A 22,144-nucleotide genomic window follows, 5' to 3' on the forward strand; every position below is an offset into this window, starting at 1 on the left:
CCATGTTTCTCCTTTCCATCCATCCATCTATCCAATCCACTCCAATCCATCCATCTATCCAGCCATCCATCCATCCATTTATGTATCATTATCTATACATCTTTCTATCTATCATCTATCCATCCATCCATCCATCCATTTATCTTTCTCCTATCCATCCATCCATCCATCCATCCATCCATCCATCCATCTTTCTCCTATCCATCCATCCATCCATCCATCCATCCATCCCTCCATCCAATCCACTCCGATCCATCCATCTTTCCATCCATCCATCCATTTATGTATCATTATCTATACATCTTTCTATCTATCATCTATCCATCCATCCATCCATCATCTACCTTTCTCCTATCCATCCATCCACCCATCCATCCATCCATCTCCTATCCATCCATCCATCCATCCATCTCCTATCCATCCATTCATCCATCTTTCTCCTATCCATCCATCCATCCATCCATCCATCCAATCCACTCCAATCCATCATCTTTCCATCATCTATCCATCTTTCCATCCATCCATTTATGTATCATTATCTATACATCTTTCTATCTATCATCTATCCATCATCTAGCCATTCATCTTTCTCCTATCTATCCATCCATCCATCCATCCATCCCCTCACCCTTTTATCTTCAATGAAACCCTCATCAGTTGCTTGAATAGACAACTGGCCAATCAATGCATGAAGCAGCAAAATCTTAAAGAAAAAAAGTTACAAAAATTGCAGTGGAGTTTCAGACGCTGTTCAACGGTCCAAAAAGAACTTTGTCTGAAGCATACTGATGTCTGTTGCTTTATGCCTCCACAACCCTGCCAGACATAAGCTGCAGAAATTAATGGAGGGAAGGGATCTTTTAAAGTCTTTGAAATATGTATATATATATTATACATAAGCTTTAAACTCAACTCATGGCCATCATCTCCTCCTTTCCTCATCGTTTATATGGACAAGGTTATGAAGTAAATATGACATTGATTAAACCGATGTGTAAACAACACCCCGGTTTACAGCTTCCAGAACACCTTCAGCCCACTGTACCTCAGACTCAATGAGAAGTGAATGGAAGGAATTCAGGCAAATGAGAAAATGCCAGATGCTGCAGGAGATAGAGTAAGCAAATAAAGACGGCCAAAGGTGAAATATGAGGAGGGAATAAATGGATTATTAAGACAGGGATACTGCAAGCTAAACCTAATGACTGCAGACAGGGTAATTACTATATGTGTGTTTCCATGCTTCTACATGCCTAAGGCAAGAATGTGAAATCTAGGTAGCACTCTACCCTCACTCCTTTGGTCTTTCTCTCAGTGTCTGTCTTTCATGGTCTTAATCATTTAGTGCTAACTACAAACCCCTATTTTATAGCCTACGAGCCATACGAGAAGGATCCAATACACAGAAACGATTGTAGTGACTGTTGGGATTTAGGTAATCCATCTTCATGACAGCTGAGTGTTTTTTGGAAATGAAATTCTTCATCGTGACCCAGCACACCGCACCCATCAGGTGCTGCTGAAAGGAAATAAATGGAACGTTTTGCAGCTGCTATTTGACCCAACAAACCTCAAAACACTAAGCACTCCGTTTAAATCTGATACTGACAAGCCGTGTATGACGGGATGCCGGAGAGTAAGGCAAGACGAAACTAGAGGAGGAGGAGGAAGATGAGGTGGAGTTTGGGGAGGATACGTGAAAGGGAGGAGGAGAAAGGGAGGAGCTGACTGAGTTCAACTGAGGACGCTGTCCTCAGAGCACCCTGCTGTGTGTGCAAATACTACCTTTGAAAAAAGTAAGAAAGCGTGCTTGCACAAGCAGCAGGCACGCATTCTGGCACATATGCATGCCCGCACTAATTCATAACATGCAAATGCAGACTGATGAGGGGGGCAGGGGCTGAGAAGAAGTTTAATAGAGCGAAAGTACCGTGGCGAGAGATATAAATCTGTAAATAATAAGTTTGCCCACACGCCAACGTTATATTTCATGACTATTACAAAACAATTAATACATACATTATAGCTCAGGTGGTCTGAGTGTGCACCTATCCAACCAGCTACCTCTGCATCCTTCACTGCCACGCTCTCTAACTCCTTTCTCCTCACACATCCTTCAACACACTTTCCTCTCCAGTTGGCTTAATATTGAGCTATTTCCTGGTAGCGCTGCCAGAGACACAGTCATTTCCTTGAGTTCCTTCCCCTGTTAGCTCAGCTTTCTTTAGGCTGAGCTACCGACAAACAAAGAAAAAAGGTCAATACCATATCCTGTAGGACAGTAGACCAGACTGGGTCAGACAGAGGTACACCTGAAGTTGCTAGAACAAGGCACCTGAAATATACAACGCCAGACGGAACATCAAACACAACCAAACATATCAGGAGTAGAAACTATGGATTCTGCCGTGTAAAGTCCTGGTTTAAATTCTTTATTTCAGTAGTTTTTTGAATGAAATTATCTATCCAACACAAAAAGTAAGCTGAAGCTGCCGAACCAACAAACCCAGAAGCACTGTGCTTTCACTCGGTTGTATTTGGTAGATCAGCTCCCCAGTTTTTTCCTCTTCATGTGGAATTTAAATTTTAAATATTGCATGAAAACACTACACACAGCGCAACAGTAACACACTGTGTGCCACTCACAACATACTGTATAACGGCACAGTTGGGGGGCTGAGCTACATGAGCATAATGTGGTAGAGGTGGCACAGCGGGTGCGCTGGTAACTCAGCAGGTGATGTGTCCGTTTGTAAAAGCAAGTCATGACCTCATTCATGTTCTAATTTGTGCACATCAGGGTTATTACAGTTAATGAGAAATAATACTAAGACCAAACTACTGCTAAACGGAAAAAAAAACAAGCAGAAAGACAAAGAAAGAAAATAAAAACTAATAGAAATTTAAAAACTATAATAACTCTAAAATAAAAAAATATTGAGAGAAGACAGACCAATCCTTGTCTCAAGTAGAACAGCAAAATGTAAAAACCCTCTAATCGATCTTTAATCCATTCATGAAGTATACATAAATGTGGAATAACTGCATTAGATTGCAGCTTAAATCAATAACAAACCAAGGGTTACCTAATGAGTCTCCTGTTGAACAGAACACATTAAGAACCTGCACCTCATGTCAGGAGTGCGGCCTTTGTTTATTCAGAACCGAATGAGTTATTCTTAATTCAGTGTGGTCTTAGAATAGCTGTTAGCAGTGTTTTCATTCAGGAAACCTCCGAGGAATCAAACAACCTCAGACTGCCGCGGAGTCTGCACTCTCATTTGAGAGGCAAATGAAACACATAAAAGGGGGAAAAACTTACTTGCAGCTTTGATGAAGCTCCTCTGGTACTGGTACGTCATGAGAGGGGCCGGCAGCACCCTGAAAACACAACAGACTTCAGTATGTGGAGGGTTGGCTGCTCGGCTAAAATCAATAAATGTGAACAGATCTGGACGAGCACTCTTCTAACTACGTCCTCCTGCCCATCTCCTCTCCGCCGTGCCAGCGAGCACAGTTGGACATCAGGTTATGACTGCTGCCTGAGCAGTGTAATGGCTCCTGCTGGTTCTCAATGAGGCTTGACCTGATGTTGTGAAGGTAATGTGTGTATGTGTGGAGTGCGTGTGGATAGCTGTCCACTTACGTATATGCTAATGAAGTGTGTGTCTTGTGCATAGTATGGGTTCATTCTTTTACAGCAGATTAAGCACAGTTTGAACACCAATGCTCCTGTCTTTCTTTTCATGCGTTTCTGCTTCCATTTGGCCGCCTGTCCCCGACCCCGCAACAGTGCTGATCCCTTTATCGTTACACAATTTATTTAATGTTTATTTGTATAGGGACAGGTATGAAGCAAGTAACCCAGTGTCGCACACTATAGCATTTATAGCCTTTGCTAATTTGCAATACATAAAATCAACAACAAATGCACAAGAGACAGAACAAAACAGACTCAACCATAAAACAGATATATCAATACAGGATACAAAATATCCGACAATAAAACTGTAAAACAGGAAGCACAAAATCAAACATGACTACATGACTGAGCCCTCTTCAAAAACTGCGTCAGTTTGAGTTTAAAATGTTCCCAGTCCCTGACTTGAGCTCTGCAGGTAAGGCATTCCACAATTGATCCCCTGAACAGAAAAAGCGCCTGATAATTGATTGATGAAAGGTGATAATTTACGCAAGGGCACTTTACAATCTCCGTTAGATGCTCCACGTGTTACAGAGCCTGATACTGGTCACTGAGCACCTGAGGATCCGGATGATGTAAGCATTTATGGACGAGTTTAAGATAAGCAAATTAAATAAAATGATCAAAACTTAACATATTTAATTTTTTTACATTGCAGTGATGTGATCTTATCGGTTTCCTGTCTAAAATCTTTATGGTTCTATTATATATCATTATCAGAGATCTGACTGTTGAAGATGCTGCGAAGCTGCAACCTCTAGTGTTGAAAAAATGAAGCCAATGCGGAAGTGCAAAAAACTGCAGTTCCTCGAGTGGCCACTTGAGGCTGGCTCCACAAAACAAGAAATAACATTAGTCCAGATGGGAAAATGACATTTTTTTGCAGCAGAAATAAACATGGATACAGCCTGGTACAAAAAAACAGTTTTTTTATAAATAGCTAGGGGACCATAGTGATGAGAAGGCCAGTTATTTTAAGTTCCCCATTACGTGTCGACTCGCCGCTATCTCACCGGGTGAGCGAGTGGCGAGTCCGCTACTTGTTTAGTCTGATAAATAAACACCTGCTGTCAGTCACCGTCACAAACAGAACCTGCTCTGTGGGAAACACGAAGTCAAACTAGCTCATTCATTATTTATACAGTCTATGGCTAATAACCACTAGCTACGCTGAGAAGCCTAGCTTCTTAGCCGTAGTTGACTGATTCATGCAGCCCGGCCATAGTCCTCAGCCATAGGCTTCAGCTCGGATTAGCCGGCTCTGGCATTTCCAATAAGGCGAGTGCCAGCGGCGCCGCAATACGGGCTTCAAAACGCTTCTTCAGAAAACTATTGGTGGAGTCACTGAGACTACGTCCATGATTTATACAGTCTATGAATGCTGCATGTGACCAGGAGGTTACACAATGACTAATATGTGAAAAAGGTGCATAAAGCTATTAGCAGCATGAAATGCTAGACAGTCTCTAATAAGTCTAAAGGTGTGCAAGTTTGTTTTTACGGTTCTGCTCACCATTTTTCACATGCTTATCAAATTTAAGGTGGGAATCTAACACATAGAGATATTGTACTTCTGGAGCCTGCTCAATACATTATCCATTTATCTATCTATTGGCTTCTGCTGAGGACAGAGCTTTGGAAAAAAAGCAGACAGACACAGTTTTCTTGATGTTAAGTGTGAGACATGAGCTATCAAACCAAGCTGCGATGGACTGTAAATAATAGCTAAAAGCTGTGTAGAAACTGACAGAGTGGTTCTACTAGATACATACAGGACTGTATCGTCTGCATACATCTGTAAACTGGCTCCAAGACATAACTGTGGTAAGTTATTTATGTACAAACTGAAAAGAAGAGGACCAAGAACCGAAGCCTGTGGGGCCACTGTTTTACTCTTTAAAAAAGATGAGTTTTGTCTCAATGTTGAGATGCTCTTAAGGAAGTCATTTAAAAACCAACTGCTATATGAACCTGCAGTTATACAGGAAACGTATGATTGTGTGATGATATAGTGGAACACAGCGGTGACAACAGGCAAATTCAGCAGTAAATAAACAGATAAATTGAAGAGACTGATACAGAGACTAAAAGCAGAATTGTGCATTTATTCAAGTATCAGGAGTAGGAAGAGCTGAAAATGGCTGCTACTTCACAATAAAAGGAACAATTTAGAGTCTTGAGATAAGCAGTCGGTTTACCTTGGGTTTTTGTTCAAAATAGGCTCCTATTCTCTTAATACCACAACACAGTTAATTACTTCATAAAAACGACAGATCTCGGTGCAGCTGTTTAACAGATTTTGCAATTTTATATCTTTTGTGTTCAATAATGTAAGAATCTTCCCACAAACCTGAGATAGTGCTTCATCGCGCTCGTGATAGTCTTGATCTCCCACTCTTGGTTTTCCAGCTCCACATCTGCACACGTCTTAGGATCTGACGGAAAATATATGAAGTTTAACACAGGACAATGAAAAATTCAATTTCACAGATTTGACATAATATGTGTGTTTACCCATAGCAAGGCCAAGTAGTTTTTGTACTCTGGAGCTTACGCCAACTATTCTGTACAAGCCCTGCTCGTTGATACCTGAAGGGGAGGAGACGAGAGGATTATTTTACTAACCAAATGTTAATTTATGCACTTACAAGCAATACCTAACATAAATCTTCTTGTGGGAGGCAAAAACAGGCAGCTTCATGGTTTAACGTCAGGAACAGCAAGGCATTTATAGTATAACAGTGTCATCCTTCATGCTTGCGTGAAGGGGTGACTTCACAGAATAACCAACTTACGAAACTAAAAAGTCGTACGAAAGTTGTAGGTCTGCATCGATTCATGAGACACAGGAGAAGGGAAGCCAAGAAAGCATTACTGTTATAAAAAGTAGTATTAGCATCTAAGTACATGTACATCAGACTTCCTTCTAGTTAACCCTTATGTAAAGACTTGTCTGGGCAAGCCCTTGGCCTACATAATAATGCGTCAGTCGAGTGATGAAAAAACCGAAGACTCGGCCCTAATGGACGCTCTTAATGCAACAGATAGGAGGAAAGGGAAAAGGGTAATGATATTGCACATGTGAACCTTTTTTTGTGACGCTTTAGAAGAATATCTCTAGAGCAGAAGCTCCTTATGCGAGGAGGATATAAGACTAAACACTCAAAAGATGGAGGATTCAAAGCCAGCTGATTTTGTTTAAAAAAAAAAAAAACTCTGCCAACAGCTTCTAGACTCTAGGATGCTGAAGTTACTGTATACAATTATAATTCTAACATAAACACACCCTGCATATATTTGTTCTTTAAATTACCAGGAAGTCTTTTGAGACTCAACTTTTATAGGAAAGAAAAAATACATGCTATATTTAACCACAAGCAGCTTGTTTCAGATGAACATTCTGTTGCTAGTAGAAACCACTACCGGCACAGTTCTATAGCATCTTACACTGTTACATGGGCATATGGACACTTATCAGCTGCTTCTTAAATGCTCTTCTTTGACTTTTGTAAGCATTATTCTAGTCATAGATGTTTTGTTATTGAGTAAAATTACATATTTTTATGATGAGCTTAATGCTAACCAAGCTAGCTGTTATACTAGCTGTCTACTAATGTGTCACAATATATAGCTAGCTAGCTAGTATCCAGATAGATAGATAGATAGATAGATAGATATATACACAGACTGACAGACCTTACTACTTAATTGATCCAAATAAACGGGGAAATTGTTGTGTTACAGAAATTGTTGTGTTGTAGAACAATATAAATACACAGTAAATACCCTAACACTAGAAGATAGAAATATGTATATCAAGAAATTATATCTAAATATATATAATTTCATTCAATATCTAAACAGGGAAATAGAGTTGTTGATGTTGTTTTGTATTTCATTGTCTTGTTTTATTGTTAATCCAGCGATTGTCGCTGATACATCAAAGGTAAAGATCTGAACTGAATCTCACTGAAACAGAGTGTGTGATACTTGAGAGGAAAACCACAGAACAAGAAGAACAAAACATGAATCTGAGTTCATTGTACCTCGAGTCTCCACTGCATAGATGAATTTTTTCATCACGTTGAACCCGATCACATCCAGCTGGGCCACTGATGGAGAGGGAGACACACAGGATCGGTGTGAGCCATCACAGCAAAAAGGATTTTTGATTCACTTCATTTTGTTTGATTTATTAAATATATCTATTTGAAAATGGTGAAACAACATTTGAGACACTGAATTAAAGATCAGATGTCTTCTGGTCAAAACAAAACAGCCAGACTGTTTTAAGCTTTTATATTCAAATCCTGCATCTCTGCTATTTAAGGTAACCCAAACCCCACCAATACAGGAAGTGAGGTGATGATGCTAAATCATACTGTGCCACTGTCAATTAAAACACGTTAAAGCTACTCACTGCCTTCAGCCTGGTTGTCCTTGTTCAGATTGTACACCTGTAAATAAAACACATTTTAAAAAACAACAGTTAATCAATGTGTCTATTAGGATTTGGGTGTTAATTAGCACGTGCTACTTAATCAAGCAAGTGGAAAAGCTCGACACATTATCAGGGATGTATAAGGATATTAAGGTACAGACACAAATGTCACATTTTTTCAATTTTTTTTAATCTACAAACTTAATTTCCAGGGTAATGTTGAGCATATGTTGTCTTAGTTTAGGCTCTGTTTAGGTGTACACATTTATGCCTGAGCTCAATTTAAAAAACACTCAAACCTTAAGACATGACAACACTTCCAAAAGAAGTTAGAATTCACAGGTTTATCAACATTAAAGTGACTATAAACAGGTAGCGACATGGAAAGGGGAAAACGCAAATCCTCCTTTTGCCCCTTTTTTCAGGGTGAACTGGACTTGTTGCAGTTTCATCATGTAGCTTTGATAAGTGGTGAGTTTGTATCGACGAGTGAGGTGAATGTACAATACACAAAAAAGAGGACCGTTAAACTGTTACTGTAGATGAAAAAACATCAACACTTTTTGTTTCATTACTAATCATGTTAACTCGGTTAGCACTTGTTTAAGCTTGTGGTGGTTGTTTTGGATGCTGGTTACCTTTACACATTTGAATTTAGACACAAGGATGAAGGACGTTGGGACATGAGCCTGACTAAATAAGAGTGTTTTGAAGGCAGCGCCAACACACACTTCCAGCCTCAGTGAGGGAAAAAAAGTATATTAAGATGGCATCAACTAAATGTGATGAAACTGGCTGTCAGTCAACTTTCCTAATAGAAACATAAACACTGAAATTATCTTTGGCATAATGGCTGTTTTCCAGGAATTTCCAAACCACTTTTGGCTCATGACCCTTCAAATGAAGCCGCGTCTACTTGTGATGTGTCAATGTTAGAGGCCTGTAAAGTAAAAGAGAAAAATGTTGTGCTTTTCACTATTTTCTATCCTATCAATCAACTCTTTTCCCTCTCTCATTGATGTCGGGAGTCCTTAGCGGTGTCAGGAACCCTTTTTTTCGGTACCCATACTTGTCAGCAGGTAGCATGATGCTATGTTTGTGCTGTCAGACCCATGCCATAAAAATGATCTCTAATGATGGAGCTGTTATTTTGCTTTGCAGATGTGTCGTCCCCCTCTCTTTCTCTCTCTCTCTCTCTCCGTCTCTCTTGCTCTTTGTCACTGTCACATAAGAACAAAACCGGTAACCGTGGTAACCTACCGGTTCTCTCCCATCCATGGCCTCCATCCATAGCCTGCGGTCTTCCTCTGACAGAGCCTGCATGGTGATCACTCCCGACCTTCACACACACACACACGCACACGCACACACACACACACACACACACACACACACACACACACACACACACACACACACACACACACACACACACACACACACACACACAAAGAAAGGCAGAATTGCTTATCATTAATATCAGAGGTAAACTTTGTCTGTCGAATTCTGGCAAAAAACCTTATAGAAAAGATGAACAGGCAAATAGATGCATGCAACAATGTACACAAACCATAGCTCCGGTCATTGTTTAACACTTTTTCAACAAGCCTTTAGATGATTTATTGATTCAGAAATCTGTCAAGGATTTAAGTAACAGAACAATTGATTACAAATACTTCATTTAAAGAGGTTTTCTTTCACTCCTCAGATAAACACAGTTGTGTAAGAATGATCTCTGCATACAGATCTCATAGTTACGCAAGAGCAAAGCATATTTGTATGTGGGTGTCAGAGGTATGACAACTGTATCACGATCAACCTTTGATCAAGCTTTTTCTCCTTATGGGATCAAATAAGGACAAAGTATTCAGCCTGAACAACTGACGAGGAGACATTAGACTAAGAAAAGATACACAGCATCACCCTGATATAGACAACCTTCAGCACACACACACACGCACACGCACATATAGAGGTTTCCACTGACTCCTATACCTTCAGCTGTCATCACTCCAGTCACCTGCGCACACACTGTCCTTCAATCAGACTTCCAAACACGCACACAAACACATGTTAGGAAACTTAAACATTTACAACAGTGATCTATGCTAAAGCCTCCCCATATATCACACAGCAACAGGTGCACACCATACACAACAGGGTATAAATAAAATGATGACAGGGTGGGTTGATTTGATTGGGGCAGGTTGAAGTTGAGGAGGAAGAGGAGAGGGAGAAAGAGGGGGAGGAGGAAGAGTGTAGGAAGCGAAGCACTTCAAGGTGATCGATGTCCCATGTTCAGGTGCAAATCATTAGAGCACCCCCATGTGACTGTTGGCTGCAATTACACCTTTAAATTGTATGACTGATGTCACTGTAAATTGGTGTTTATAGAAAATGATTCATAATCATTTTCTACAGTAAAGTCTGGAGCATTTATCACATGTATTTTTTCCTGCAGAATCCCACAATCATCTGGAATTGTGGGAAATCAGTGTTTCAGGTGGGTCAAAGACAGATTTTTGACAAGGAGATGTATACAGTCAAATCAATCTCTCACTCACCTGTCAACAGCCTCCACATCAAAACAAAACCTCTTCTCGATTGAGTCGGTCTTCCTGCGGGTGCACGACTTGAGAGTGAAGCTGTCCTCGTCTCCCTGACAAAGAGGGAAGAGAAAAAAAAAACAAACATTGCACATCTGAACGATTTTGTTGCTTGTATTAACATGTAGGGTATCAAAGAGTATTAATGCTCACTACATAAGAAGAGGAGAGGAATCCTCAACTGACTTGGACAAATGGGATGATGATAGATGTTTTCTTAGACGAGACCGAGACTCTGATATTAAGCATATTTTCAGCGTCAGGTAAGTTTATTTTAAATAAGGACTCTACTTACTCTGATGTTAGAGTTCAACTTAAAGTGCAGTGCAACTTCTAAGGTGGTTAAGAAGAAATTGGCTTGAAACTAAAAAATATGTATCAATATAAACCAATTACTTTCTTCTTACAGTACTATTTCACACCATCAGTCACTGTTCATGAGACACTCAGCACTTTAGCTTAAGATATATTCAAACATCTGCTTAAAGCCTTTATGGAAAAACTCTTCGGGCTGTAACAGTTACATATGATGTAAAGTGACAGGATATTTCATGTACAATATTTTTCGTAAATAGACTGTACTTATAGAGCGCTTTTCTAGTCTTCTGACCAATCAAAGCACCTTTACCCGACATGTCACATTCATCCATTCACACAAACATGCACACAATGATGGCAGAGGCGTAGTGCTAATCTCCAATAAGTAACTATGCCCATTTATAATGCCACCAGGAGCAATTTGGGGTTCAGTGATGTGACTGCAGCAGTCAGGGATCGAACACCCAAACTTCCGACTGAGAGACGACCCACTCTGCCACAGAGCCAGTGCGGTTAAGGTCACATCAACGAGGACAACTGGCACATATTGTAAGTCACATTAAACTGGGTTTTTTTTTTTGAGGCATTATCTTTAATTTAATGCCCATTTTTTTCTTAGTGTTTTGGTGCATAACAATAATCATAGAAATATACTATAAACAATACAATAGAGGTAAACAGCAGTTCTCCTTCTGTCAAAGAACATACATAAAATAAGGAACAAACATATCCATAATATAAACATGAATAATTAGGACAACATGTTCAACAATATTCTACGTGTGCTTTATGAGAAAGTCACCCTACATGAACTTACATTGAGTGATATGCATCATGTGCATGTTAAAGCCCCATAAAGATGACTCATGTTGGCAGCAGCTGAACTAAACTGACATTTTTTATCCTTCACATACGGGGGTGTGAGGATCTCTGGAAAAGCTCTTCCTCACCACCTCTCAAAAGGTGTAGGCGACTTTATTCATGTTATTTTTTTAACAACTTTATTGCAATTCATTGATTATTTTTTATGGATAGTGTGTGGTAAAGAACCTTTTGTACACATGCACTCTGCGCACAGGTCTGAGGCCATCACCTCGACTCTATGAGCCTCTTTTTTACTTTATGTTGTCTTGGCGTTGAAAGGCGTTCTTTGATGTTCACTGTTTCCACTTTAGCCTCAGTTAACCACTCAAACTGCTCCACCAGCCGTTAGAAAACAGGCTTAAAGTTGCACCAGCTTTGGGCTCTTCAGCGTGTAGGTGGATAGGGTGATAACACTTTGAGAAAATAGTCGGACTCATGCTGCTTACTCACAACATCTTTGGCAACACTGCGCTCTCATCTATTCGGGCTGCTGTTATGGGAGAAAGGGTTATTTTTCACTCTCCGTGTGACTGTGTGAGAGTGTGAAATGGCACCATGCGTCGAAAACGCTGCTGCACTTTATTTTGAAGGACTGACGCAGAGCTTGACATTCTCTAAGAACGTTTTAAAATAGCTGAATCACTTTCTGATCTTAAAAACAGAACTGTCGCTCCCATGCAAATGTCTGAAGACATCAAGTTGTGTATTGTGCAAGAGAAAGAGAAGGAAGTGTAAATGAGACTTGGAGAGCAGCCAGATGGAATAATTAAGTGCAATCAGAAACGTGATGATGCAGTTTTCAAGGTGTGTGTGATAGATACATGGTGTGTATGTGTGTTTTGTCTTTGCATCTAATCTAAAGATAGATATAGACAGCTAGACAGACAGTTTGTATGCTTATTGACATTGTTACCTTGTCTTGGGTTTAGCCCAAAGCTACTCACCATTTTCCCTCCGGATTTTGGGTCAAACAGGACCATGGTGACCCTCTTGGGCTCACGATGGTACGTGCAGTAGTACTTCACCCAGGTAGATACAAATGAGCCTGATGGAGGGAGAGAAAGGAATAAAAGAGAGAAGGAAAAAGGAGCGAGAAAGAGGGTTAAAAACAAAATTACAGAAGAAGAGAAAACGTTGATGTCAATTAGAGACAAACAGAGGAAGGAGGGGGAGACGAGGTTAGAGCAAAAAGAAAAAAAGAAAAAAGAGTGAGTCTTAGTCATGCCTGCTTTCGCGCTAGATATGTTGCCATGGTTACAGCACGCGGTCGGAGCTGCTGTCAACGTCAGAATTGACTTCATCAATGGTAGGTTCGTTACAGTTTGTTTGTTCTGCGGCTCTGGCCCTGTGCGAGTATTTATATATTCAATGTGTGTGTGTTTGAGTGTTTGAGACAGGCAATATTCCCCTTACATTTTCATACTGTGCCTTCATACACACACACAAACACACACCCACATACTTTTTCATGTTTCCTAGGTGCTGCAACAGTAAGTTGTCGCTTAATTGCATCCCCATTGTAACATTTACACACACAACAAAATACAATGTGGTGTAACGCTTACGCTTCTCCTGCACAAACAGGTATCCCTCCATGGTGTGCTGGCTCACACTCTTGTGTTCGTGCGGATTCTCCTTCATCTTCCTCATCAGACTCTCCACCTCCGACCGCGTGCTCTCAAAGCGGTTCCTCGTCTGTCGAGACATGAAGAACATCTGTATCTTAAGTACGCTCAGCTTGCAACAACAGCATCAGTTATTATACAGAAACACAATAAAATGCTAATTAATACAAGCGTTATAATTTACTTTTATTTCCAGAAATAGAGGTGTAACTACAGGTTTCTAGCTCCTTTTTTGTAATGAGGATTTTGTGTATCCTTTCGGTCACAAATGCAATTTCATGTGAGTCTTTAAGTAACAGTTTGACCTTTGAATTCCTTTCAACCTGCAGCCTTTTCACATTTGGAGAATTATTTCTTTGTAGACATCTTTTATCTAAGATGTTCCTCCTTTCATAAGGAGGCTGACCTTGGTCGTTCAGACGGCCTTTAAAAGTTCACTGTGAATGCTTGGACTTCTGGTCGAGCTACTGAAAAGGTTTAAGCTGAGAAAAACACTGAAAAAGTAAAACCCTCCCAAATCTGCAGCTCTTTCTGAAAAATTAAAAACAAGCACTGATGGACAAATACTGCAAATTTGTCATTAAAGAGGAGGTATTGTGCTGTTTCACATTTTAAGACATATATATATAATGTTACAGATTTGAAACTTAACCCACATTTACTCTGGACATCCAACATTGTAAGTAAAAGTATGTTGGAGTAATCTCCAGGCTTCTCAGCTCAGTCTGCAGGCTGCTGTGAACGCCAGGTTTCACACAGTTTTTTATACGTGCTGCATCAGTGTTGCCAACTGTTGTCCAGTGAAAGTAGCTAGCACTAGCTTTAAAAGTAGCTAGAATTCACCAGATGTGGCCATACACTAATTTGCATACTGGTGACATCATCACGTAATCATTTGCATAACGCTAAGTGGTTGTGAGGCTGCCCCAGGCTGCCTACTCACAGGACAAGAGGAGAGAGGCGAGAGAGCAGCTCGGAGCAGTTGTCAGAGGAGCCGTGAACTGCGATTACTCTGAGCAGCAAACATGGGAATGAATTACAATATAATATATTTCACTCGCCTGAAAAAGTCACTAAATTTGAATCTGGTCGCTTTTTAGAAAATAAGTCACCGACGGGGTCTGAAAAGTCGCCAAATCAAGCGAGGAAGTAGCTAAGTTGGCAACACTGCGCTGCACTTTGTGACGTCACAAAGTCAGCAGGCTTTGGAGAGCTGGCCAATCAGAAGAAAGTATACTATAGTATAGGGGCGGGGTTTCTCAAAGGGACAGAGCTGACGGAGTTGTTTCAAGCAGAGTTTTTTTTAACTGTAAATTATGCTAAGCTACTCCACAGGTATCAAAGAGTGAAATATGAAGCTTGAATGAGCATAATACCCTCTTTAAGTTTTTTTTCTTCCTAGTTGTTTTTCTTTTTTTGTATTTAATGAAAGTGTTTGCGTTGAGTCCTTTACTGTCTGACCTTGTTCTTTGTGTGTGTGTGTGTGTGTGTGTGTGTGTGTGTGTGGCCTTACATTCTGTATGCTAATGGTGAGATCAGTCTTGAAGTGGTTGAAGTCCTTTGCCAGCTCATAGCCGTGGTGATAGTAGGTGAACAGTCCTTGGAGGAAGGCCAGCAGCTGAGGGACACAGACAGAGAAGGAAAGGGAGAGAGGTAATGAAAAGGAGAACAAGAAGAAGAAAAGACAAGAGGTTAGGAGGGTTGGAAGAAATGAAGATGTATGATGAGACAAAGAGGCAAGGGATAAGTGGAAGAAAATGTGGAGTAGGACGAATATGTCGAGGATTTACAGAAAAAAAAGAAGCAATAAGAGCGTAGAAAGAGTAGAAAACACAGTCAGGTCAGTAAAGAGGGTGAAGATCAAAGGGGAGGATATATAAAGAAAATGTAATTAAAACCCATATACAGCAAATTTGGGGTAAAAGAAAACAGTTGAAAAGAAGAGAAGCGTCGTCTTACAGGCTCCACAAAGTCAAACATCTTCCTCTCTTGGACCTCCTGCACCTTGAAGACGTACTCCAGAGAGACCTCGTAGAAATGCTGCCGGACGTTATCCACCTGGTTGTCCGCCTGGATCAGGAAAGGAAATTAAGACAACGAAGAGGCTGATATTGACTGAAAAATAAAGAGACGTATCATCAATCAGGAGGGAGACAGACCGAGACAACTCACCTCATGTAGATGTGACTCTTTCTTCCTCGCTGAGAGGCTGAGGTGCTTCTCCAGGACCGCACAGTACTTTTCCGTCTCTTTGTCATACTTCTTGCGGGCTTCCTGTAACAGAAAACTGATCATTGGTGACATGAATAATCAGGCATTATCTCTGCTAAATCATGCTGCTATATTAATAGACCAAACCTCTATTTAGCTTGAGAAAATCTACCATCTGTAATCAACCATGAGCCCTGGTGTGGTTTGATAAGCAGCAGGTTTTGAACAGATGACAACTTAAGTATATTTTATGTGAATTTCTTTTAGCTTTCATATAAAATCTCCTATTTTTGCAGGGAGTCCGGTATGAAATTGTTCCTCCGGGAAGCACAGCTACTTATAAAACAACAGTCTGCATCACATCATCTGAGATAACCAGCAAATGAGGCAGACAGATAGATTGATGTTAAACCAGGGACAGACAGAGCGGGGCGTGTGCCTCTTAACATAGCTGGACTGAAAATTGTTTCCACGAAGATAAAAGACGCAAATATAATGCACACCATCTGTTTCTTTTCCGGCCGTTATCTAATGGCTATACAGTAAATATTAGTCGCAGTAGGATCGTAAACTGAAGTCAGAAGAAAGGGAGATATCAGTGGAGAGAGACAGGGAGGGAAATAAGAGCAGAGACACATAAACAGAGGAGGGGCAGATTAGGGTGGGTCTCCCTCTGTCAGAGAGGCCCCGGGGTATTATTACTGTCCATCTGCCCCGGCCTGTCAATGTTATTGTATTTCTTTATCCCAAACTCATAACATGAGCAAGCTGGAGCTTCAGAAGCTCAGAAACACTGGATAGCAATTCAGAGTATCTGTATTTTACCATGACAAACAACTATAACCAACTATTCATTTGTTGAGAGTCGAGAGACTTTTTATCCACTATATTTAGTTAGTTAGTTAGCCGACAAAAACAGTGACAATAATAGGTTGTCATGCCAGTTTAACCAGTATCCACATTGCTAGAACGACTTCCGATAAAAACGTATTCCCTGTCCTGTGGGAGCAAATAAGCACATCTAAAAGCAGCGAGTCAAACTCACTTTTATTTTCATCTCAATTTTACTGATGCTAGAAAATTGGGTTATAATGTGTATAATGTGTAGTGTATACTTTTTTGTTTGTTAATTAAACTTTAATTTAACCAGGAAGTCTACTGAGGTGACCTTTCCAAGACAGCACACTAGCTCAAAATAGGTAAGAGAGACTTTTAAGGGAGCTGTACATTTTTCCTAGGGGGCTAGATAATTAAGATGTAGTATGCTGCAGATTATTCTAAGTCCAGGGAGCTTAGTGGGAGAGGGTTTTTTTTCCAGCTCAGAGCAAACTTTCTGAACCTGCTGAAGCTACCTTCAGACTGCTGGAGGTCTGTCTCAGGTGATCGCGTGCAGCATGTAGTAAAGCTACATATGTTTGTGTATATGTTGAATATTGTTTTTTTATCGTTGCTGCAGGACTGCTGTATTTGTTTTCATACAAACGTGCGCCTCACATTATACGCTCTTAATCTTATACAGTGCAAGGTTGCGTCTCATGCTAGTTTGAGACATACTGTTGTGCTAATACAGCTCCGGAAACAATTAAGAAACTACAAATCTTCCTTAAAATCAGCATCTCTGTCTACATCATGGCCAGTCAAATCCAGATCTGATCCATTGAAAACCTCCTGAATGTGATCAAGAGGCCAAGAGGGGCCCAACGTCACCCAACAGCAATGTGAAAGTCTTACAAGATGCATTAAAGCTGTAATTAAACACCAGGTTATTCCACCAAATATTGATTTGTGAACTCTTCCTAAGATCAATCATTAGTGTTCTATTGTTTGAACATGAACTTGTTTTCTTTGCATTATTCAATCTGAAAAACACCTTTTTTTGCATCTTTTTGTTGTCTTAGTCAGTCGTCGTTTTCTGCAAATAAAAGACCGAAATGAGAATATTTTATTTTGAAGGAGGGAGAAATGTTGCATACAAGCAAACAAAGTTACACAAACACAAAAAACTATGGAACCAGACAAAAACTTATTTTTGCAGTGGTCTCTTAAGCTGTTTATACAGTATAAGGGGAGTTTACCCAGCATGGCCTTTCAACAAAACTGTACTAATAAATTTGTAGATATGAAGTAGACACGCTGATGGCCAGCTTACCACTTCCTACAATGTACAATGATTAGTATTAATGAGTTCTGTTATTTTCAAGGTTCTGGTATTTTGCATGCTGGCACACGTACTTGTGCATTTCCTACCATCAACTGTAAAAACATCTACTGTAAAAAAGGTAAATTGGGGGTAATGGTGTAAATCATTGAGCAGCCCTGTTTTACAGTATTTTTTGATTTGTTGCATCAATGTAATAAACTGCTTCAATTTGCTGGGTACATCTGTGTTCCTGTTGAGATATTTGTGCGAGTTAAAAGCTGTTCTCCTCGTCGGTCTGAACTCAGACAAGCCTATGATGTCAGCCCCTGTTGCAGTCACATGACACAGGTGTTTGGCTGCCAAGCTGGTTTAGACAGACAGAAGAGTCCAGCGGGCCAGAGGAGGAACAGACAGCAGCTGCAGAACACATCAGAGATGATGAACGCTCCCTTAAACAACAAGGCCTCTGTTCAAAGTCTGGCTGTTTGACCTTTTTCATATCCACTTAGGAAATCATGCCCCAAAATACTGCTGATGCAAGCCTCTGCCATGTGTCCCTCATTATAGAAACCATGACATAAATCTGATTAAAACTTTTTTAGAGAACTTAATCAACAGGAAGTTAATTGTTCAACTCTTACTTCAAGGGAATGTGAGGTTAAAAAACACTAGTTATGAATAAATGCCATGTTTTCTATCGTTCATTGTTTATTGTTTTACCAATAACTGTACAGAACTAAGAGGCATTTAAATTGGAGTACCGAAATGTACTTCCCCCCGCAGCCAGCAGATGGCAGTCTCCTCCCAGTATGACAGCTAACTAATGATTGTCTTGTTTGAGTTCCAGCTCTGCCACCACACCGAATCATCACACACACAATCAGGTTTGACTCCACACACCACCGCTGCTGTGTCATGTCAACAATCGCAAGGAAGTCCCAGTGAGACATGAAGCCACACGATGCGATCATCACTCCCCGCACACAGAACATGGCATGAAACTTTAAGGCACCAGTTCCTAAAAGTCAAGAATAAATGCGTTGTTCTGTAGCGTTAAACTTATAGTTTACAGAGGAGGCACCTGCAGCGCCTTAGATGGGGCCTAAACTAATAGAACAGATCAGATCCAATCTATTTGTAAAACTGTAACTGTGTCAACCTTAACAAGTTCAAACTTTAATCTTTCTATCATTTTATGACAAACATTGTCATATAGGTTTCAGTATCATTTATTCTGGTCATATGTTTGTGTTTATGTTAGAAATATGACCCAATTCAAGTTAATCAAAACATTAGTAATTTAAACCCAATTCAATAAAGACACATTTTTATTACAGTAAAGCAATTTGAATGTTGTTTTATTCTAGTTTGTTGTTGTTTTTTTGTCTGTTTTTTTAAATCAATCCTCACCAAATAGACAGGTTTTTTTATATTTGTTGCAGGACTGATGTATTTGTTTCAACACAAGTGTTGGTCTCACATTAACAGCTCTTTGTCCTTTACAGTGCAAGGTTGCCAGTCTCATGCTAGTTTGAGAAGTAGTGTTTTATTTCTATTTATTTTATTTATTTAGGATCCCCATTAGATATAACTATTCTTCCTGGGGTCTATAAAAAAAGATAACAAGACAAAACATTCAAGATTACACAAAAGTCGACCTTCAACAACAGAAAAAATTTAAAATAAAACATTAGTAATAGTAATACATTTCACATTCACAGTGTCACCACAAGAGTAGACGGTTATTTTAGCTGAAAGGGTTGAAGCTGGGTTGTATGAGATACTTATCAATAATAAGTGTACAACATACAGTCGATGCCGGTCAGCACGGCCCCGGTGTTTAGAAACCGGCCGGAGCACCGGCATTGAAACTAGCTATATGCCGCTGCACATGGGGTCAATTCCACATGTAAATTATCCACTTATAAGGACGTCCCTCCTAAAAATCAATAGTTGTATCAATTGTACCCTATATTTGAATATTTCACCACGTTTCACTTTTCAGTAAGAACGCCTCTTTATTTGGCACTACTTTGTGTGGACCGCAACACATACGTGTTACTACGCCTGCAGCGTACGACGTCGGATTAGCTATTTGTGTCAGCGGTTTGTAGAAGCGACAACAAACTAAAGATAATACAATATTATGGAGACGACAAAGTGCGTATTTGTGCGTGTTAGCTGTGAGTTGAGGTGTAGGTTTTCTTGAGTTACAAATGGTTCTTATGAACTGGACCAGGCTACATGCAAGTCTCAAGTCCACTCTGTTCTATGACAGCCTTGCATGCATCCCGTCCACACTGTCCCTCATTGAGCTGATAGTGTTGTGCTATATATGCTTGCAGTACTTATTGAACACATTGAATTTCCTCAAAATGAACTGTTTTATATCAGTATCTTTCCACTCTTCTCCATCCACTCTCTGCAATTCACCTTCAGCTCCTCTTGTGTCACAGGCTCAGGAGCTGAGGTGAATCTGTACCAGGAGACGACAATGTGATCGGTTCTTTTAGGGCTAAACTGGGATTAGTAAATCACTCATGCTGACCTAACCGCGCAGATTATGCGTTCACTTGTCTAATCCGGCCATCAGGTCACAATCAAACAATGACCTGCTATGTGGAGATGGATAAGCAGAGAACGCAGTGATTAAGACGTTTAATGCTGGATGTATCCGGGGAACCCCTGTGGCTTCTCATCTAGGTCCTAATGACGACACCATGACGTGCAGCAAGGAGATTTAAATCATGAAATATACAGTATACTAATTATTCTTAGCTTAAAAGATTGTTTGAACGCATATTTGTGCTGTAAATTTTAAGTTAACTTCCTCCTGTTTACCTACTTGCGTCAATGTTTCCACACCCTCCTCTACAATGACTCCAGTACCAAAAAGATTTACACACTGAAACGCTAAAACAACACAGGCCGTGCCATGAGGGAGCCCCGCTGGCCTGAGAGACCCCCCACAGTGGAAACCAGTGATTTATGTCAGGATTATATATTCCTCTAATCTCCTATCCAGGTCATGTACCCGTGCTTCAGACCTTGATGGACGTTAATGGACAGTCACTGTAAAGGAGGGAGACTCTTAGACATGCAGTAAATATTCTCTAAGTGTAACATAATACAGCTTTTTACTACACGCCCGTCTTAAAGGGATTTTACCAAAGTCTCTCGGTGCAAGCTCAATGTGTGGTTGTACTGTGCAAACAACTGACTGAGACGGTGACCTTCATAATAAATCTTGAGCATTTTAAAGTGTCATTAAAACTTTGAGGTTTGCGTAATAAGCGGAATGTTGTATTAGGGCATTGTTTGGCCGATCCGCCATAACATTATGACCACCTGACTAATATTGTATAGGACCATGTTTTGCCTCCAAAGCAGCCCTGACCCATCGAGGCATGGACTCCACTAGACCTCTGAAGGTGTGCTGAGGTATCTGGCACCAAGACATCAGCAGCAGATCCTTTAAGTCCTGCAAGTTGCGAGGCGGGGCCTCCATGGATCGGACTTGTACAGCACATCCCACAGAAGCCCATTGTAGGCTCTTTCAACGGGGTGGCTGAGGCTCAGTGGTAGAGTCTGTCGTCTTTCAATCGGAAGGTCGGAGGTTCGATCCCCAGCTCCCTCAGTCTATATGTCGAAGTGTCCGAGACACTGTACCATCCCGGTGGCATAGTATGAATGTGATAACTGATTGACTGATTTAGCAGCAGCCTCTGCCATCAGTGTGTGTCAGTGTCAATGTGTCTGTGAATAGGTAAACGTGACGTGTAGTATAAAAGCAGCTTTGAGTGTTCGCAAAGATATATAAGTGCAGTCCATTTACCATTTACGTGTGGTCGTGGACAGGGGTCAGCATGGACACCCTGACTGGTCTGAGGCACTGTGTGTTCTGACACCTTCCTAGCTACAGTAGCTCTTCTGCACACGGGCCAACCTTCACTCCCTACACACATCAGTGAGCCATGACCCTGTCGCCGGTTCACTGGTTTTCCTTCATTGGACCACTTTTCGTAGGTACTGACCGCTGCAGACCGGGAACACCCCACAAGAGCTGCAGTTTTGGAGATGCTCTGTGACTACAAACTATTATGACTTATTACTTTTATTTTATGTTACTGTTTTACTGCTTCCTAATTTTACTATTATAATTATTATTTTGATTATATTTTATGCCTCTATATTTAATATTTTACCCTTTCTAATCAGCATGTCCCAGCATAAGTA

General features: G+C 40.4%; 1 protein-coding gene across 2 annotated transcripts in view; it reads right to left on the reverse strand.

Annotated features, from left to right (window-relative positions):
• The window catches only part of LOC138595647 (rho GTPase-activating protein 26-like), a 100,305-nt gene that overhangs the window by 27,860 nt on the left and 50,301 nt on the right, over positions 1-22,144 (reverse strand). For both annotated transcript variants that reach the window (XM_069666995.1, XM_069666986.1), the window contains exons 5-16: positions 15,730-15,831; positions 15,517-15,627; positions 15,071-15,175; positions 13,498-13,627; positions 12,877-12,977; positions 10,709-10,803; positions 9,405-9,483; positions 8,124-8,160; positions 7,750-7,815; positions 6,218-6,292; positions 6,054-6,138; positions 3,323-3,381 (exon numbers count right to left, since the gene is read on the reverse strand). In XM_069666995.1, the coding sequence (XP_069523096.1) occupies positions 3,323-3,381; positions 6,054-6,138; positions 6,218-6,292; positions 7,750-7,815; positions 8,124-8,160; positions 9,405-9,483; positions 10,709-10,803; positions 12,877-12,977; positions 13,498-13,627; positions 15,071-15,175; positions 15,517-15,627; positions 15,730-15,831 (1,045 nt within the window). The remainder of the gene's footprint in view (positions 1-3,322; positions 3,382-6,053; positions 6,139-6,217; positions 6,293-7,749; positions 7,816-8,123; positions 8,161-9,404; positions 9,484-10,708; positions 10,804-12,876; positions 12,978-13,497; positions 13,628-15,070; positions 15,176-15,516; positions 15,628-15,729; positions 15,832-22,144) is intronic.

This window comes from Semicossyphus pulcher, unplaced genomic scaffold (genome assembly GCF_022749685.1).
Source record: "Semicossyphus pulcher isolate SPU_LCO1_2020_fin unplaced genomic scaffold, fSemPul1.0.p SCAF_10, whole genome shotgun sequence".
Lineage (NCBI taxonomy): Eukaryota > Metazoa > Chordata > Actinopteri > Labriformes > Labridae > Semicossyphus > Semicossyphus pulcher.